Below are 20,707 nucleotides of genomic sequence, written 5' to 3' on the forward strand. Positions count from 1 at the left end.
AGGTACTTAGAACAATTCTAATCCTATTTCTTTCTCAGTATACCATACCTTGTCATCAACATATGGAGCCCTCTAGCTGAGATATTATCCCATTCTCTTTATGCTCTGAGTGTTTCTTCCAGAACAGCAGATTGCATTTACTGAGCATCTTCATACTGACTGGAAAGAAAGCTAGACCTGTAGAAAAAAAGGAGGCAATATTTTTAAGCTTGTAGCTGAGACAAAGAGATACATGATTAATCCATGTAAGCTGTGTTCTGCCTTATTTCAATGCTGCGTTCTCACTGGAGTAGTGGTGATTTCGCTGTCCTGAGAGATGGAAATCTGTATGTAAGCTGATGTTTTGTCCAATCAAGCCACAAAAGTATTGCCATGTCTCAGCCAAAGTCGAAGACGCTTCCTGTTTCCCTCTGACTGTACAGTATGTGACAAGGTTCTCTAGAATTGCCACAGCCTGTCCTTAAGAGGCTTTTACAGCACTTAGTAATACCTTTCTGTTATTTACAGCTGAGGTGCCCCAGAAACACATGCATATGTATTCACACTGCAGTTGCTCTGTAAATGTAGGCAGACCATTAGGTAGTGCAGTGACAAATTCGAATGTCAAATTAATCAAGCCGTGGTTTGATCTGCTTGTTGCACTATTTACAGCAATATTACGTACTGGAAATCAAAACACACTGATATGATAACAGCAGGCCATACTCAATGTTTTAAAGCTTTATTTGGTGGGAGGAAGGGTTTGGTTCCCTAGGGACCTTGTTCACCAAAAAACATCAGTGTTAGCCTCCATAGTATTCAAGGAGGACAAAAGAAATACAGGACTTTACATTACTCTCTGGCCAATGTCACCTGCACTTCACAATGCTCAGCATGCCTAGAGGATGAGCAGAAGATAAGAATCATTTAACGTAGAAAGGCAGAGGACAGGACAGGACAGGACAGGACAGGACAGGATAGAATAGAATAGAATAGAATAGAATAGAATAGAATAGAATAGAATTAGACCTTCTGCTTCATGGAGTCCGTTGCCATATTCTCACCACTGTCCAAGGTATAATCATATCCTTCCAGGATACAACTATACCCACATTTACCATACAGCTGTATTCATATAGCTATTTCCACAACTTTATCAACTGCTACAAAATGTCTTTGAATTTTGGAGGATATAGTAAGCATCACCCTGTTTAATTCTTGCAAAAGATCAAGAAAATACAAAGATAGCTTGTTGCCATCTCTGCACTCTCTACTATTCAGGTTCACACTGGGTGCAACTCATGTGCAGCTCTGGCTTTATGAGAGAAATAGGAGATAGTTGCCTTTAAAACATCTGGTTACTAAGTATTTCCAAAAGCACAATAGCACATCTCTCTGCTGTCTATGGTGTGGTAGTAACTATAGGTGTGCTAGGCGTGCTGTGAAAGTGGAGGAGAACATATGGCCTCAGCTCTGGAGAGCTTACCAAAATATCAGCTTCTAATGGTTGTACAGATTCTGTCAAAACACAGATTTCAACATGTATTTCAGTAATAAGCACAGAGAACCTCCCGTATATTTACCAGATCAACTCATATAAAGAAATAGTACAAATCTTAAAGACATACAGAGTCGTGTGGTAGGTCTCAGTCATCACCCACGTACTGCCTCCTGATGTGAATTGATTTAGTCGATTGTGATGACAGAATTCCATCAACACAAACTTTCATTTCAATTCAAGCCAGACAGACTTATATCCAAGTGATTTAAATCAATTTTAACTGTTCTATACATGCACAGTTTAATTATTGTCCTGAAGGGATGCTGAGTTTAGTATTTGTTAACTGTTAAGACACACTGGTATGCAACCTGTTTCCTCCTGCGTGCTAAAGTTAGCACTTCATTTTGTTAATTTGGAGGTTATACTGAACCTACACAAATTTATGCATGCAATTAAGTAATTATATTGATTTATTCAGGGTTCTCATGTTTACATTTCTATTGTGTCATGAGTTTTTTAACTAAAGAATTATTACTTTTTATTTGTGATATAAATCAAGCTCTACTTATAAGAACATTCGAGCTCAGTTTAAATGCACACAGTACATTTGTATGGAATTTCATCAATTATGCAAAACTACCATAAATGAACAGGATACTTAAGGAAAAAAGTCTTGATTTATGAAAAGGAAGTGTCATCTGTAGATAGTGAATTGAGGCGACTATGTCTGGCTACAATTTCCTTAAATAGTCTAGAATTATTAGATTCAGGCTCACTGTGTTTCTTTTCTCTATATTTTAGGCTTTGAATTCCAATCACAACTCTCCTTATCATCTCTCCCAATTTCACATTTAACTTAAACCAGCTTGCTTTTTAAAGAGAAAAATATATTCAATTTAAAATTATGTTTTAAATAAAACACTGGTGTTTTGGGGGAGGATTCTTATCGTGACATGTATCTGCCTGTTATAAATAGCTTTTTTTATTATTTAAGTGCCAACAGTGTGCTCTATGCTGTACAAGCCAAGAAGCCTAGACAGTCCCTTCAAAACGAATATGCTTTTTAAACGGAACGGGAGAGAACTGGTGCTCACGTACCTCCTTGCAGTGTGGCCACAGCTGATGTCCTAAAAAGCAGCTTCCTGGCTTTCTCTGCTGGAGATGCCAGTGCTCATTTCCAGACCATGGGACAAGAACACAATAAGATGGTGGAAATCAATTGTCAAGAGAAAATTCTGCTCTTGGGAGGTGATCGAGGAAGGTGACTAAACACGGCACTGATTCTGATGCACATGAAAAAACACAGTTATGGTTGTGGAACAAGACTGCACTGCATGATCACTGCTCTAAAAACAGGAGGAAGGAGGGAGGGGAGAGAGATTTTTCTTTACGTTTTGCACAATAAACTTGTTTGCTCAAGAAAAGTAGTGAAGCAAAAAAAAAAAAAAAAAAAAAGCATGCATGTCTGATGCTGATGCCTAATGCACTGGCGAAATTGCTCAAAAGCAGTTCAGCCCTGAAGTGAAGCTTGCTTTCCTCGTATTCGGTGAAGTCTGAGAATCTTTGCATTATATATTTTTTAATATATATATGCAAACACATATGCTATATATGCATAGAAACACACACACCTATATGCATCCTTTTATATATATGTGTGTGTGCGTGTGTGTGTATATTCTGTTACACAGGACTATGGGTAAGAATTGATTTTCACTAGAAGGCACGCACTTACAACAGTTTCTGGCTAATAGGTCCTACCTTTCACCAAATGTTGGAAGGAATTTGAGCCAGTAACTCAGGGACAGAGGGGTGTAGAGGTCGTTAATGTATTTGCCTTAATATCTGGTCTCATCTTTTCTCTCTGTTGTATTTACATGTGCATTATACTGGTGATGGTCTGCTAGCCTAAAACTGTAGTTATATGTCTAGATAATTGCACATCCAGAAGGTACCTACTTTACCATTCACTTGGAGTATAAATGAAACATAAGCAAGACACAAAACCCAGCACCTAGAGTGTAACCCCCGTGACACCCAGCAAGTTCAAACAGTGCAAATCTGCTGTGTTACTATCTCCTTAAGACTCATGTTGTGGGATTCAGACATTACGGGCAACATTTCATTTTAATAAACTACTAGCTAAGCCTTATCTAGCAACTAAAAATGGCTGGTCTGTTTTAGACTGTGAAAGTTGGAGTTGAAGAACATGGTTTTAAGCACAGCACTGTTCAGGTTTACAAGGCTGTGGCACTCACACGTGCACACTGCTTTGCAAATGATCCTTGGGGCAACTTTCCCAGGCACCTGCGATTCAGCCCTTCTGTCCTCGTCCTTCCTCACTTCTTGCTTTTACAAAGATAGCTACAGTTCTGATGGATTATTGTATAGTTCAGCTCATCTTCCAGTTGACACGTGGATATATAATTAAGATTATAATTAAATATCGCTCCTGCCTAGAATGGTTTAGAAAACCTGTGCTGACTTCTCTGACAATGTTCCAGAGAGAGACGAGCAATCACCTGAGCAAACACTTCGTGTTTCTGTCCTCTTCATCCCGTGCGCAGCTGAACTCTTACTGGTTGGTGGCTTACACTTGCTTGCAAAAGGGCACCAGAGCAGCAGGGCAGTGATCAGATAGGTATATGGTGAATTATAAATATCTTTCTTTGTCTGTCTTCCTTCTAGGTCAAAGTAAACATGAGGACTACTCAACATGGGCTGGAGGACCTGTCAAAGAAACTGTTTCAGGATGGCCCCCTGGTTCTTCAAAGAGCAAAAAAATTCCAGTTTTTGTGCTAAAAACAAACAAACATACAAGCCCAACAACAAAGAGCTGATTGAACAGTGAAACAAAAAACAAAGGACACCTTCAGCCCCTCTTTCTAACAGGTACTAAGGGAGATGCCCTGGACCCCCACCTTGGACCTCCCGCCTCCCAGCACCAGAGGGCCAGAGCAGAGGCATTGGTGCCATCTTCCGGCTCTTCCCCACCCTGGCCACCGCCAGCGTGGCTCATCTGGATTACGACATGAACCCAGCCGATTCGGTGCTTTCAGAGCCCCCTCCGCACTCCTGGCCGCGTCGAGTCTCCTTAGTCAACACAACATTACAAATACCAGGATGACCTTGCAGCAGAAGTCAACAGACAGCGCGTTGTTTGCCCTGAAGGCTGTACAGTTCATACTTGCCTTAACCCAACCGCATTGCACATCAGAGAAACTCAGTGCAAGCTTTCTGAAGTAACGTCCTTTAGGCTCGACATGCTGCTGTTAATACTGAACAATTTCTAAGTCAGTGGTTTTCTTCTGTTTGGTTTTGGTTTGTTTTCGTGTCAGGGAATAAGGTTCTGTTGCTCCACGGCCCCAGAGCAACTGAGTAGAAAACTGCCAGCTGTCTGAGAAGTGCTTTACTTTTGAGGCTCCACAGTGGTCAAGAAACAAACAATTTATAATGGTTAAAAAAAAAAAAAAAAAAAAAAAGGAGAGAGACCTTTTGGGGGTCGGGGTGGGGAAAGGGGTAACACAAACTAATAGTTGAACCTACTGGAAATAAGCAGCAGAAACAGTGCTTCTTAATCCCGCTGTTTTTATTTATCACACTGTAGGTGCTTTTATAGCTATCTCTAAATGTCTTTTACTAACTACAGAGACATCTGCAGATTTCTATCAACAAAGGCCAACTGAATATGTACTAGCTACATTTACTCTTTTATATCTAATTTCAACTGAAAATTCTCTGTAAGTGAGCTTTTTTTTCCTAATTGCACCATAAGGGATCCATATATTTTATTTTTTTGTTTCAGTTGGGGAGGGCGGGGAGGGACTACTTGAGTTGAAGAAATATTGGAGACCTTTTTGTGGTATATTTGGGGGATCTGTTGTGTGTTAGAACGTGTATTTTATCTTCCTGTATTATTGTGGCTGAAAAAAAAAACTGTGCTGTTACGTAGTTGGCAACAAGATGCCTTTGGGAATTTTGCTAGTAGGTCAATGTGTATATGAAATACTCTGAACTCCTAGGAACATATGTTTTGTTCTACATCTGATCTGTATTTTCAAGCACTTGGGTGGCTTTCATTAGGAAAACCCCAATATTTTGCTCAGGCTTTTCAGAAACTTGGATTGTCATTGTTTCTTTGCTCAGACCCTGCGTAGGCAAACGCACGCACCTACCACACCTGAGGTGACCACGTAGCTTTTGAGGGCAAGAGGGAAGGTCAGCGCTTGGAAAGGCTCAAGCTGCCCCCGAGCACCTCCCTTTTCCTTGCTGGGCAAACCCTGGCGCCCGCGCGGCTCCTGAGCTCCCACGGCCTCTGCGCTCACGCCACTCATCCATCCCTGTACAAACCAGTGCCCTGTGCTGTGTCTGCATGGATGTACAGTGTCACAAGCAACAACTCTGGACAATGACAGAGGAACAGGCATTCACTAGTGAAAATAAGATACGGGACATGTTCAGGAACTATACTTACATTTATTCAGTGAGATTTTTTTATATATATATATATATATATATGTAAGTGCGTGTGTGTGTGTATGTCTATATATATAAAATACACAGGAGTAACTCTTGACAGGGGCTGCATTACCCAGGAAGTATCCGATGCACAGGGCCAAGGGCTCCAGCCCCAGAGCCCGTTAGGGATTTCCTGCGTGAATTAGGCACGTCCCCTAGGCCCAATCCCGTAAAGCATTCATTGATGATTTGGATCTCAAATTTAGTTTTTCAGACTTGGGTACCTGAAATTCTGAGTTCATTCTGGGTAGAGCTGCTTTTCACCCCCTGGAAAGTCATGCGACTTCCAAGTGCCAGGCTGAAATTTCCCATAACTTAAAAAATTTCGACTGTTTCTGCTTTTATGTAGTATTAAATATAGCAGACGCATAGCATTAAACACGATGTAGAGGTTTAACTGGGATGAAAATGTCCTAACAGGGTATTTTAGCTTTCCCTGTATAACAGTTAATCAAAATCATATTTCTATAAAAATAATTTTTTAATGTGAAAAGAAACCAGTTTAGGCACCTAAGCAGCGATCCAATTTTCAGAAGATAATTTTTCATACCTTTCAGTGATTTCCCACAGAACAGCTGCTACTGGTAGTTAGCAATGTTAGAAGTCAGACAATTTAATGAAGTGTCTACACGTAGCTTTTAGGCCTGATATTAATTTAGAAAATGTTGGCCTTAATTTCTGTGTGTCTTAGTCTTCCCATCTATAAAACGGGAATAATATGTGCCTCACAGGCTTTTTGTGAGGGCTGAATTGTTAACGTTTGTAAAGTGCTTAGGAAATAGGAAGCACATCTAAGTATTAAGGATTAAAATATAAATGCGTATTCATATGTTACATATAGAGTAGATATACACACACTCACATACTCACAGTATACATATATACACACATACATACCTATATGAAGTTGGTATTCATAACCCTGCTTACGTTGCAGTTAGAGCACCACCATTAAAAAGAAATTAGGACTGTTGACTACTAAACTAAATGATTAGTGGACAGATCTCTTCCGGAAGCAGTTTAGAGCACAGTAATGTGAGAATATCTGGATGACATTTTTGATTTGTACAGCTGTATCCTCCTCAAAATCCAGTAAAGAATGTTATTTTTCTAGGCTGGGCTTTTGTTATAAACTTAAATATTCAGAAGGCAAGAGATACAATCCAAATGTGTCTTTTTTCTTTTCTTTTTGGCATTTGTTAATTCTGAATGTATTTTTAACAAAAGTGATTTTTTTGACTTACTAGTGTAATTTGCATTTTAAAAAAAATAAATGGAAAAAATATAGGTTTCCAAGCTATTCATGGCCCCCTGATGCTATTCATAACTTACAGGAAACTCAGAATTACTGAGCAACAATGCAGGATAAAGAATCCTATTACATTTACATGATGACAATCCCTATCTGTGCAGCGCATGGATGTGACAGCACTGAATAGAAATTGCCAGGTCATGACACCATTTTAACTCTGTCATAGGTAGCAGGTATTTTCATTATCACTGACACTAAAAGATTTCTTTTACAAGGCTGACTGCAATAGACTCTTCACTTAGAAAACGGGGATTTTTTTGCCCACTCATCAGGAATTTTTAGCCTATGATAGGTTTACAGTTGCCAATGGTGTTAAGTATTGCAAAAGTAATCCTTGTTAAGAGGGAGCTATGTAACATGGATATTTCCACTGCATTAATTTTCTTTTATATGCTGTTCATTGTCCCTACACTGAAATGATGAAATCCTGTCTTAGGAAGCGTCTTTATAGAGCTCACATACATTGACAATTTGCCTGAGGTCATTTAATAAAGGCGGAGCAGAACGGTATACATTTCAAGATACTTGGTCATGCTCTTCTAAGACTATTCCTTAGAAAGGGTGTTCATTAATTATTTTCATTAGAATTTTTTATGCCATAATTATAATGCAAGTGATACTTTTCAGTCAGGTAAGGAAAAACGTTTTGTGCTCCACTTGCTTAATTTAAGTACTGGTCGCAATACTCAACTGCCGTACAGCATTTTGACAAAGGCCAGCGCAGTGCGTATTGATCCCTGGATGTCGCCGGATACGAGTGGCTATTAACGCAGTGTCTGAAGGTTTTGATCACTTGTACTCTCACCCTCCATTTGAGCACACTGATAGCAGGCAAAGCAAAACTCCATACACCATGAATCCTTCCAGCTTGTAATATTTTCATCTCCAGTCCTCTGTTTTATTTTTAAATGCAGTTACTAAGAGAATGAGGATTTTTCTCACAAAGATGGAAAGCCCCATGAATATTTTATGTGTATGTATTTCTCACTTGCTTTCTACTGATGAGTCTTTTCAACATAGCCAAGACAAAATTGATGGACTTTTTGAGTTTGTTTTCTAGCTAATCTGAATCTGGCTTCTTCCCAGTGCACGTGGATTGCCGACAGACACTAAAGGTGAGCCAGGTTTCATTGAAGAACCGATGCATAGAAATACTGCAGACAGCATTATGTCCACTGCTCCTTGGAGAAGGATGTAGGCAGTTGTTATGCTAATCAGTCAGCTCCACACTATGTGCAATATTAAACGTAATTACCATGCATAAAAGAAACTGCCCTTTAGACTGCAGTTATTCATTCCCATACAGAAGTGGCACAGCACAGAATGAGTCAGTAAAAGATGTTTCCTTCCTCTGGTCACTAATACACTTCATCCCCAGCCATGGACCAGAGAAATTGGGTCTGTTTGGTCTCGTGTCCGGACAAGTCCCTCTGTTCAGGCCTTCACCAAGAGGGGCAATTGCAGCCAGTTGAAGTTGTGACCTTTGCATAGCTGAGCGGGATAGATAGAAAGAAAGATATTGTACAAATGTGGAGTTTTAAGTAGCATCACACATGCATTTGTTGCACATCTCTCTCCATATGCACAAAAGAAGGGTCTTTTAAAATGCACTCTTCCGTTATCTCTCAGAAACCCAGACAGATAATGCCTTTTACAAGCATCTTCCAAATTCTGCAAAGATCACTAAAGAGTTTTTTCATCAGATCCAATCAAAACACCATCTTTTCTGCTCTCTTTTAAGTAGAAGACTTAGCTTGGGATTATTATTTTGGATAGATAGGAGCATTAAGAAAAAAATGCTTGTGGTCATCTCTGATTCAAAATTAAATCTCTTGTACAAAAGCCAGACTTCTACATTGACCAGTGGAAGAGGATCTTTGCTGCCATCTGTTACCTAACCACTTTTCTAGCTTTGCCTTTGTCCTGTTCGGAAACGGGTTATGTGGAGCTAAACGCGAAAGACCATGTTCATATTCAGCTTGTACTCGTCAACAGCCTTCTGTTCTGCCACACAGAGTACTATTTCATTTCTTTCTCCCTGTCACCATCTTTTTTGTCCCATTCTCACTCTCCCCGTCTGTCTGAACACAACCCCGAATACTCTCCCAAAATTACGTTCTGCTCTTTGTCACACCCATTGTTTCAAACTGTTCACGTAATGACGGTGACAACAGTCATGGAGGATGGTGTCACTGTGGATATGTGCAAAACTGGAAGAAGAGGAAGCCCAAAGGTTACGTACGTCCTCCAAAGGCCCCAGACCGGTAAAGGTTGGCAGCGTTACAGAAGCCATGAGGTACAGCGAACCCTAATAGGAATCTGTTTCAAATGTGCAATTACATTTGTTAAACCTATAGTTCAGCGAGTACACAGAGAGTCATAAATATCTGGAGCTACAAAAGGCACAGGTGAACTAGAAGAAAATTCATAGAAAATGTGTTTGTGAACACGTTGACTGAACCAGATTCACATTTCAGTCTCTTCAAATTTGTGTCAGGTTGGTTTTTTTCCTCTTGCAAACATTTGGATGGTTATGTTTCCACATACACAGGTGAACTTTTTGTTCCTAGGAGAACATGTAAGTATGTGCAATTGCATTCATTTACATGGGATTTTCAGTATTTATGTGCAATTTGTGCTAAATATTGACTCATTTCTCTCTGTCATACATACATACACGCACACATACTTACCTGTTACGTGAGTGTATTTCATGGCGGGGATACAAAACCACACACACAGTCTCTCCCCTTTTCTACTTAGCTTTTCCTATCCCTTCTCTCAAGAGGTTCAAAGTCCTGAGTATTTATTTGTCATATGGGCATTATGTATACAAAAATTACAATTTCTGATACTTACTGGATGTACAACCATGGTGCAATCTATGAACACAGTAAATAAGACAGACCTTTCTGCAAAGAGTTTATATGTTAAATGAAGTAAGTAAATGAGAACATTTCAATTAAAAAAAAAAAGAAAAAGAAAAGAAAAATATGATCTCACCATCCCACTCTGCTGTTAAATTTTGATTAATCAAAAAGGTGGGTGCCAAAAAACTTCATGAAAAAAAGGAGGACAGGGAAAAGGGAACTTGGGAGTACAATCATATGGTGATACAGTTAGTTTAAGCATGTACATATGAGAGTTGAGTAAAAGAATCAGCCAATTATATCTCACTAGAATATCCAATTAATTTATGATATCTCAATATAGATGTATTATATCATATCCTACATTTTAAAGGCATCTAAAGCAGTAGCTATGGAAGAAGAACATTGAAGGGACTGCAAATTGATGCCATCACAAACAGTTGATGGATTGATTCAATTAATCTGTAAGTCATTTCTAAGAGTTCTGCAGGGATTCATTTACCAAACACTTACATTGTTTATTTTGCTCTCTGGAGGGTATGTGTACTGCCATTTTTCTTCATTATTCTTCTTGTTTCATTCATCAATATCTGACAAATATTTTCATGCAGATATGTGGCATGTTAGGAATGTAAATTGTCCATATTTACCGATTTAAAGCAATACACTCCAAGCTTCCAGCAGCCGAAAACTTCTGTTTATTTCCCTCAGGTCCTGAGAAATGCTAGTCATCTATAATTAATATAAAGACGTGTTTTCCATTTAATCTTTGCTTTCACTGTCTGTTCAACATGACAGTGATGTAAGGTCTTGTCTATCATAACATGTAGGTACCTGCTTAAACTTTAGACAGAAACTTACTATGAAAAACATTTTGAACACTGTTGATGCTAAATAAAATAACTGTTCCATCTTTGGTTTGGCCTTACATTTTGTAGTTCAAATCCAGGAAAACAATGCAAAAATGTTTTAAGAATGTCAGCAGGTTCACTATGTTTTCCATAGGAAAAAATAGCTTTTTCTATTTCAATATTGTCATAGTATGTGCTTCAAAGTCAATACACAGAAATGACCAAATTAGATCAAATCACATATTACAAAAAGGCAGATGCTGTCATGACATAGGTCTGTGAAGGATGAAGAACTGAAACAGAAAGGAAACCATGCTTTGAAAGTGCTGAGTCTCATTTGGACAAATATTTTTATTTTAAACTGTCAGGAACAGTGAGCCTCTAAATAAAAAATAACGTTTCTCATGTGTTCATTGCACACAAAGATGCAGCGTGGGTGTGATTTTCAGGCATCTTCAGCACTAGTCAAAATCTGACCCCACTTTTAGGTGGCTAGGAACAACTTGTCAGGAAAAGTAAAAGATCACAGCCCCAGTGACAAGAGCCATGGCAGCATGCATCGTGTCACGGCCTTCCCCGGTGGATTTAAAAAACTCCACCCTATCTATTAAACCAGAGGGCATCAGAGGGATAGAGGCAAAAAAATGAAATTACAACATTTAAAGACTAATGAGGATGTTAGCAGAGTGAAATCATGGCACAAGTCTGATTACAATCAAAAAGTTTGTGGTGCAAAGGTAATAGAGGGATGACTGCAAAAAACCAAGGATAAGATGTCAGAGGAAACCATGTCAGCATGAACGAGAGGCTGAGCCCTATACCAGATACATCTGGCTGACTTAAAAGAGTAATAGTGCCAGAACTGCATGAACGACGATGCTGTGCTACTCCTTGTGTCTGCAAAGATGATCCGGGGTCAAGAAAAGCAGCACATGGTCACCTTGTAAGTGGTGGCAACACGCAGGCAATGATTTCAGAGAGCCATGTAACATACGGCCAGCACCATTTACCTCTATCTTCCCATTTTTCTCTGTCCACCAGTTTTGTTCTCTTGAGATTGTTTCCAATAATGCAAATAGCTGCTAGAATTCTTGTTCTTCACTTTGATCAAAAGCTATTTCCTTCTTCCTAACTAGTTTGAAAATTACACCCCCTAAATTAAAATGGGCTGTAGTCTTAGATACAAAATATTTAATTCTATCCCCAGGTCTGGTTAATAACAGACAGATGGAGCAAGACACTTCTCAGTGATTCCCAGTGACAGGACTAGAGGCAATGGGCATAAACTGAAACACAGGAGGTTCCCTCTGAACATCAGGAAAGACTTTTGTTACTGAGAGGCACAGGTTGTGGGTCTCCATCCTTGGATATATTCAAACCCTGACTGGACATGGTCCTGGGCAACCTGCTTGAGCAGGGGGGTTGGACTAAACGATCACCAGAGGCACCTTCCAGCCTCAGCCATTGTGTGATTCTCTGATTCGCCTCTCATTTAAGCTACATTTGTTTCCCATTGGAAATATTCCTAGCATCTCAAAAGGATGCAAAAATCTTGCTGGTTGTGCCAAAGGAGTCTCAGAACTAACCTTTGTAGCGAAAATAAGATTTTTATGTATAAAAAAATGCTTTCAGGAAAAACATCAGTTTCTAAAATGTATTGGTTATTATTTTTCCCTTCTTTGAGTCTCCTGCGTTTGGCTACCTGGATGAAATCCCAGCTCCATTAAGGTCAGTAGGAATTTTACCGTTTGTTTCAGTGAGAATTCAGGATCTCACTCTTTGCAATTAAGATGCCTGAATATTTGCTTTGCTTGAAAAACAAAAACCCACAGCAATTACCCCCTATAATTTTATATGCCTCTACAAAGTTTCTGATTTTTTTCCCCTTTCATGCTCAACATTTGTGAAATGCATGGTCTGGTGATATAAAAATTTTATCTATACTCATTTGTGCTGACCTACATAACTTGCTCATTGCCACATTTGTGCCAGTAAAATCTTTCTATCATTCCCACTTTTCTGTGTATTTCATTTCATGTGAATGAATATCACTCCAGGGGATTAGCACCCTGGGACACTTTCTGCAAAACGGGAGTATTAAGGAGGAATCAAAAAAACATTTGCATAGCTATTTGGCCAATGTGATAGTGGGAATCTGCTACATGACCTCTTTTCCCTTCATAAATAAATGTTAAATATTAGTTGTAACCTACAATTCTCAGTCTAAGTATTTCACATCCTTCTAGCTTCTTGCTCAATTGCACAGAGCCCTTCAGACTTGATAATTTTTCCATTGAGCAAACTAATTCAGCAGCAGGGAAATTTTTGCACATAACCCGAAAGATAAAGCACAACCTTAAAAGATGGGCTAATAATATCCAGTGATTCTGGAAATCCAATACTTTTGCCAAGAGCGTCATTTAGTCTGGAGTTTCTCCTGTGCAAAAATGCCTCTTGTTCATTAATTCACAGCCTGAAATGTAGTTCCTGACAAAACTCCATCCAAGTGAGACCCCCACCCTGACAGTCACTGACATGTACAACCTCATATTCTGCTCCGTGAAAGGAAATAGATGAGAAACTAGCACTTCAGGTCTTTAGGTCTGTTCCCTTGAGCTTGCTTTTCTCATGCCTGGATGCTTGAGACTGCTGCCCCATGACAGCCTCCGTTCTCATGGGCATGTTGGGTACCTAAACTGAACCGCTGGTGAGTGCCAATTAAAATTGAGCAGGGTCTCTACATCCTTAGTCCCAAAGCATCCAGTGTGTCAGTGGTGCTGTGCCACCTGAGCAGGGCCAGCTCTTGGCATACGTGAAGCAGAGAAGCCCTTCAAGCAGGGGCAGCCAGGAAGGGCAGCGAGATCTACCACGCTGCTCCCCATTCCCCACTCCCTGCTCCTGCCAGAGCCCAAACACCTGCACCCTGCTCTGGCTCCAGCGCCAGCAGTTCCCAGAGGTGACCAACAGTACCATCCAAGAGGCCACATCCTCCTGGCACCAGCGGGCAAAATAAATCTGCATCTGCAGGAAATTCTTCCCAGGTCTCTGTTTTAACTCGGATCATGCCTTTCTTGTAGGAGAAGTAGTCAGACTTTTGTCTGGCTCCAGCTTTTTATATTTGAGGTGACAAAGCCCTGCCTTGCTTCACTCCTCAGAGACTTTGCACTTGCTAAAGAGTTAGTTCTATTAGAGGAGGGAGTTTTGGCAAGCAGGGATAACACTGCAAAACTTTTGCATTAAGAAAGCTATAGCTCAGGTGCACTTCTGAAAAATAAACTTTAGGTGAAAAAAGCTAAGTCATTGCTTGAACTTGAACACATTCAAGTCTCTTTTATGGATGTGAAGACATCTTGAGTCATATGCATAATTCTTTAGAGTCATTACTTTTATTAGTGCTTATTGATGTACTTATTTGCTTTAATTATTAATTATTTTATAATTCCCCATTTCAGTGGGGAACATTTTACATTTAGAAGTACATTTTACATTTAGAAAAATCAAAGGAAATAGCAGGAAAAAATGACATGAAATTGTAATACAGCACCAGAGGACTGCTGTGTTAACCATCAGGATCAATCTCAAAAGCCATCCCCAAGGTCAGACCTACAGACCACTTACACTGAAAAAAAGTTCTCAGTCCTGGAAGCCATCCAAATTATGGCCAGAAGCTCTGTTTAACTCTGGTTGTTAAAATTCTGTTTAACTGGGTTGAGTGGTCACACCTCAGAACATCTCCCAGTCCTATTGCCTTTGCCTCAGTGTGCTCTCTTGGGGGCTTCAGGCTTGTGAAATGGAAGTTCACCATTCATTTTTTGTCCCTAAATTATTCCTTTTCTGCACTTCACTTTTCATCCGTATTGTCCATAACAGAACCTGGAGAAAAAGACCAGACGGATTCCTAGGGGAACCTGCTGGCACGTTAGACCACAGGACTTTCTGGGGAAATACAGATCGGTAAGGGTCCCTCAGGATGAGCCTTCTCAAACATTATGGGGCTCTTTGCAGTTGTGAAGAATTGGGTGCAGCAGCCCAAGCCATCCCTTCAGACACCTTATTTCTGTGGTGTCCGTGAGGAGAGCTGACCTCCAACCAGACCCTCAGTTTCACTGAAAGTCAGCGGATCTTAACCTCTTCTTGGGTATTTGGCTTCTTAGACCTTTTTGAAAGCCCAGCTAATGTTTATTTTCATTTTCAAATTCCTCCTAAACGGAACAGAAGGACCTTTGAAAAATCAGTGCTCTGTGCTTAGACCTTGTGGACAGGTACACTTCACTCGTCAGGCTAAATAAATGCAGTAATTTGATTCAGCCCTTGAGTTTCCACATGTATTACACTCTGCTAATTTCCCTGAAATTTTTCACAGCGTGTATGGAGAGAGAAATAGAAACTTCATCCACATCTGCGCTGTTATTTTTATTTTGCCACTGGTGACTTTTGTTTGAGCTCCCGATATAACGGCTGCATGTCAGTAATAACAAAAATAGCTGATCTGCAACAGCCCACGCACTGCAACAGTTTGTACAATACTTTGTTACCCTCTAACTCCATCACTTCAGAATCCCTTCCTCTCCCATCTGTCCTAAACAAGTGGGAGAGGCTTTTTGCCAGAAAATGCATTTTTTTAAAGTGCCTCTCTGGAGGATAGCATAACAACTGTGCCTTAAGAAAAATGTTGTTAGCCCTTCCCATGTGTCAGAAGGGAAGATGCTACTAATTATAACTAAGATCCTGTCAGTTATCTGAATTCACTGGTAAATCTCCTAAGATCCTGAAGAAAGTGAGCAAACACATTAACATGAATGTGCCAGCAGCAAGTCACTATAATTCCCTTCCCAGCTTTCTAAAACCTACTGCGGGCTTACAGCAGCCGCGGCTTTGTGCCGCAGCCCACGAAACACCTGGGGCCAGCGCGGGCAGCCTGATCCAGGCTAGCAGCTCTCATGAAACAGGCACATCCATAGCAGGTGAGTAGTGTGATAGCTGATGATTTTTTTGACGTATCTGGAGCATACTGGAGATTTGGACAACAGAGGGGAAAATCTGACGCTCAGGTTCCTTTACCTGAGCAACTAAGTGGGAAAAAACCCTTATGTAAAACAGATCGCTAAAGTGTTGCACTGGCCTCCCTGGGGGGTTTGGTATAGTTGGTTATACCATGGTCTTTGTAGGATCCAAAAGGACAGAAATCTTTCTGCTGAGATGCCTAGGTACGATTTGTGTTTCTGCAGAGCCAGGGACCTTTCCTTTCCCAGGGACCATTCCTGCAAGCCTGGGCACACAGGATACATGTGTAAACCAGCAAGGGCCAATATTAACCAATTTCATTGCTGGGACCCCCTCATACCTCTCTGGAAGTGTAAATGGGCCTTCACGGGAGTCAGAGTGTAAAACACACTCATCTGAAGGCTCCTGCACTTGTTAAAGGAGCACAAAGGGGTTTAAGTGAAAACAAGGACCCAGTCCAACACTCAGCAGGAGGGCAGATTAAGTACCTTCCTTCTTCAAAGCTGTTTATTATTATTGATAAATAACAAGTGCAGTAGTTGATTTCTGTTTTTCCCCCCTCCCCCCAAAATACACAGCAATGCCTATTTGGCAAGCGTTTGAAAGATGGGATTTCTCGAGCCAAATGTGACCATGGAACCTTGCTGCCAGGTGCCGGAGCACAGCAACTCTCTCACCCTCACCGGGGTTTGATACAATTCACATTCCTACACAGAGGGCAAGAGAATTAGGGGAGGGGAGGAAGAGTACCAAAGATTAACAGACAGTGAAGAATACAGCATATTCCGTAAAAGCTTAATGAGAGAATCCCATGGTAACAGTCAGGCTTTGGGTTTTGTGTGCAGCTATCTGCAGAAATGCCGCCGGCATGTGTGTGGTTTGCTGTTGACACATTCTGATAAAGAGAGAAAATTTGTGAGAAGGTCAGATTACTCACAGGCTTGGCAACAGGACATAAAGCTAGGGGCATGGCACATGTACTTGAGCATGGTGTCCTGGAGAAGATGATTTCAAGGTATCAGGTAGTATTTACAGGAGCCATAGTATGGTAATGGCACTTAAAATGGAAGATCATGAGATTAAACTGCTTTTAAAACAAAAAGATTTAGTTTTTCTTTCTCAAGTCTTGCCAACCTTTGTGTAATCAGAATTTCAAAAAATAACTTCAGAATCCTCCAGTATTTTTACTGCAGATATAATATTTTCTTTCTTCAAGTAGAAGAACAGGTCATTTAATAACTGTCTGCACTAACAGTCCAGAGTATCTTCTCCTATTTTCTCATCTTGAACAGCCTAACTTCACCCTTCTTAACCACACTGAAAAGAATGGAAACCAATGGTGTTACACAGGAACAAATTACCAAGCCGTGCAACGACAGGCTCAGAACAAAGGTCTTCTTCCAAAAACCATTGGCTGTGATAGCTGAACAGTCTCGCTGTCCTTCCTGCTGCACTGGCTTCTGGGAGCAGTGATCTAGGATCAAACTAGCTTGAAATAAATACAACAGGCTTTCAAATTAAAAAAAGAGGTAAAAAACATTGTTATCAGCAACTCAAGCTTGGCACATGCTGATAACGACCAAGAAACACTATTTAGGGGTCGCTTACTACGCCTCTCTTGAAAAAGTAGTAATATAGAAACATCATAAGTTATTGCAGTGCAACTGTCACTCTGCCATAAACATGAAATCTGCAGACGCCAGCCGTCGCGTTCCTGCAGACAAACTGGCACATATTACATGGGAATTTAGAGAGTATCAGTGCAGGATCTGAGCGGTTGGGGTATTTGGGAAACTGTCGCTTAGGAACACGCTCTCTGACAAAGTGTTCCTTTACACATCCACGATGGGTTTGCAGGTCTGAGTCACACCAGTGAGTCATGCTGTCAGCCAGGAGTAACATCAGGTGTCGGAGTCAGTACGATGCTCAGGTCTCAGGGCTTCTCTGCATCTCCCTGCTGCTTGCCCCCTGCCTTTGGCTGATAGTAAGAGATATTTCTAGCCACCAGCTTGGCAGCCCATGTTAGCAGTTCTTGTTGGTTAGTAGAGAAGTGCCCTGGATACACTGGCATCTTCCAGGGACATTTCCCATCCTGAAGAGCAAAATGTTTAATATTTATCAGGCCAGCCTGAAATAGCTCCTGAAATGGAAGAAAACATAGTTTTAAAGAAGAGATATTTACTCTAGAAAAGATGGAGAAAAGTCAGGGAAATATTTCTTGGCTTTGGAAGTGAGTACAAAGAAATGAAATGACAGCACACCTTAAAACTGCTTCATGTGCTGGCTGAGTCTTGGGCTGTGTTGTCTGATTTGCTCAGCTGGCAAAGCTGACATGACAGTTTCACACTCATCAGAATTAGGGCCTAATTCCTTAGACAGATCACCTCTCTTGAGTATTGTCTTTCCAAATAAGACCCTAAGCTGATGTAAAAAATCTGCTACTGTATCTTCCTATTCGCAAAGCATCCCTTGGACTGGAAATGCACCCCTTCCTTCATCCCATCACTTGTAATTTTGGTACATAATTGAAAATTGTGATACCAGCTCTGAAGTTTCTTGTTAATGAAATGCTGTCTGTCACAACATAAACCTCAAATATGCAAAGGGACTTCAGAAACCCAATGAGAAACAGCCATGGGCAACCTGCTGTCCGTGACCCTGCTCCGTCAGGGGTTGGACTAGCCCATCTCCAGAGGTGCCTTCCCCCCTCAGCCGTTCTGTGATTCAGAGAAACGTCTTGTTGCTGGGCAGCATCAGGCATCCTTGGCAGGCAGTAAGCAGAGCTTTTCATACAAGACTAGCACAGCTCTTCTTACAAACTCAGGGTCTATATACTTCTCTGTCACATAAGTTTAAGCATACAAAATTGTAAAACGTGCTGTGCCAGAATGACTGCCTGTAGAAGATTTAAGTCAGAACACAGCTCAGTACCTGCCTTGAATGCACAAGTGGTGATAGGAAACAATTCAAGCTTTAAGGCAGTAAGGTGTTTGGAATAGATAGTACCCCAAATCCTGCCTGTGAGATTTGGAGGACTTTATCACAATGATTTGCTAGATCTTGAGCTCCTGTATAGGTTGAATTCTCCTAGGCACCCTGAGGAGGTGGCTGGTGCTGTTCCACTTCTTTCTCAAGAAGGGTACCAGAAGGTCATCAACAGCTAAACAAGGAAGGCAAGTGTTAGAAAGGACATGTGTGTGTGGCAGAGGAAGATCCTTAAAGAACGAAGGAGCTTTAGAGCAGGTGGTGAACCATGTAAGTATATTTCATATCAAGAGCTTGGTCAGGTTTTACAAGACCAAACCGTGAGTTGCCTCACTGCTTACCTGCATACAGGTGGACACAACTTTCATTTCAGTTGATGTGACAGTGAAGTTCACCCCTTTCAGGGGTGACAGTACTCCAGACATGGAACATTGCATTTAGGAAGCTTGCTGTGTAGAGTGAATGTCTCATGTCGTAAGTAAATACATCTTTGGAGTCTCTGAGCAAAAGCTCTGCTTTTATAGGGCAGATGAAGCTCAGAGAAACTACAAGGTCTGAACCAGAGTCAGGATGCTAGAAGTCAATGTGGTTAAACCATGGAGGGGAAGCACCTCAGCAGATGCTGATGTAGTCACCCTGACTTTTAAGTTTGGATTTTCTCCCACATATGTATCAAGGTCTGTTCTGTGCATTCATATGTATTGCCACTAGGTCAGCTATAGAGTGTGTAGGCTGTGAGCTGTGTTGCCTGTTTTCTCCTAGGAGTAGGTGGCTTGCTGGGAATCACCTTCCACGTGTCACAGGGCTTGTATGGTCAGCACCTGCTGTGCTTATACTGATACAAACAGCTCCTAAGCATCTGTGATTTCACCCATAGAGGATCCCCTTCTTTGGCTCTCTAACAGCCAGCCCGGGGTGTTCAGTTATCTCATTGGAGTGGCTCTGGCCCTCATAATAATGTTTTGGAAGGGATTTTGTATACTAGCATCTTTATCATTTATGGTATTCCTACTTTTTTCCCCTCTGTTCACCCAGCTGTTTTATTTCATGCTGACGTGAGGTTTTGGAAAGGAAAAGACACTGTTTTCACAGGGATTACAGGTTTGCGCTTTCTGCTGGCTAGAGCCTGTGAAGGTGAAATGTTTGACTCCCAAGGTACATTTTAACAGCTTAATAAACAAAGAAGTAGCACTCTTGACCACCTTGAACAGCATCAGAATCCGCTTCCTGATTTGTGTGCACTTCAGCCAGTCCCTGGGAGGGCAGGCAGTGCCAGTGGCTGGCTCTGCCTCTGCTCGTCCGTGTGTGCCCACGCGCAAAGGAAACCCCAGTGCTTTGAAATTTTTCACATGTGCCCTGTGGTTCACTGGGTGAAGCGAGGTCATTTTTGCTGCTTTAGCTGGTGAACATCACCTTTGTTTCACCCAGTCCAGGGATCGGCGATGCATTGTCTACTGGAGCTACTTCAGAAATATTTTTGTAATAATAATCTAGCATCAGGTTAAGGGTATCCTCTAGATCAGTTATCCATTGCTCCTGGGCTCTCTGAAGTACATCATCTGTTAGTATAAGAGCCTCTGCTTCTGCCTCTAGTTGTTTCCATAGTGGAAGTATCTATTAATTCACTAATGCAGATCAGCGTATTCAAATGTTTCAGATGTTGCCATGCACTTTTTATTGCCATATG

General features: G+C 41.0%; 1 protein-coding gene across 1 annotated transcript in view; it reads left to right on the forward strand.

The window, feature by feature from the left end:
• The window catches only part of NKAIN2 (sodium/potassium transporting ATPase interacting 2), a 566,373-nt gene extending 558,549 nt beyond the window's left edge, over positions 1-7,824 (forward strand). The window contains exon 7 of the mRNA XM_054822311.1: positions 4,169-7,824. Within this exon, the coding sequence (XP_054678286.1) occupies positions 4,169-4,178 (10 nt within the window). The 3' untranslated portion in view covers positions 4,179-7,824. The remainder of the gene's footprint in view (positions 1-4,168) is intronic.
• Positions 7,825-20,707: the final 12,883 nt, after the last annotated feature.

Source organism: Grus americana, chromosome 3 (assembly GCF_028858705.1).
Source record: "Grus americana isolate bGruAme1 chromosome 3, bGruAme1.mat, whole genome shotgun sequence".
Taxonomy (NCBI): domain Eukaryota; kingdom Metazoa; phylum Chordata; class Aves; order Gruiformes; family Gruidae; genus Grus; species Grus americana.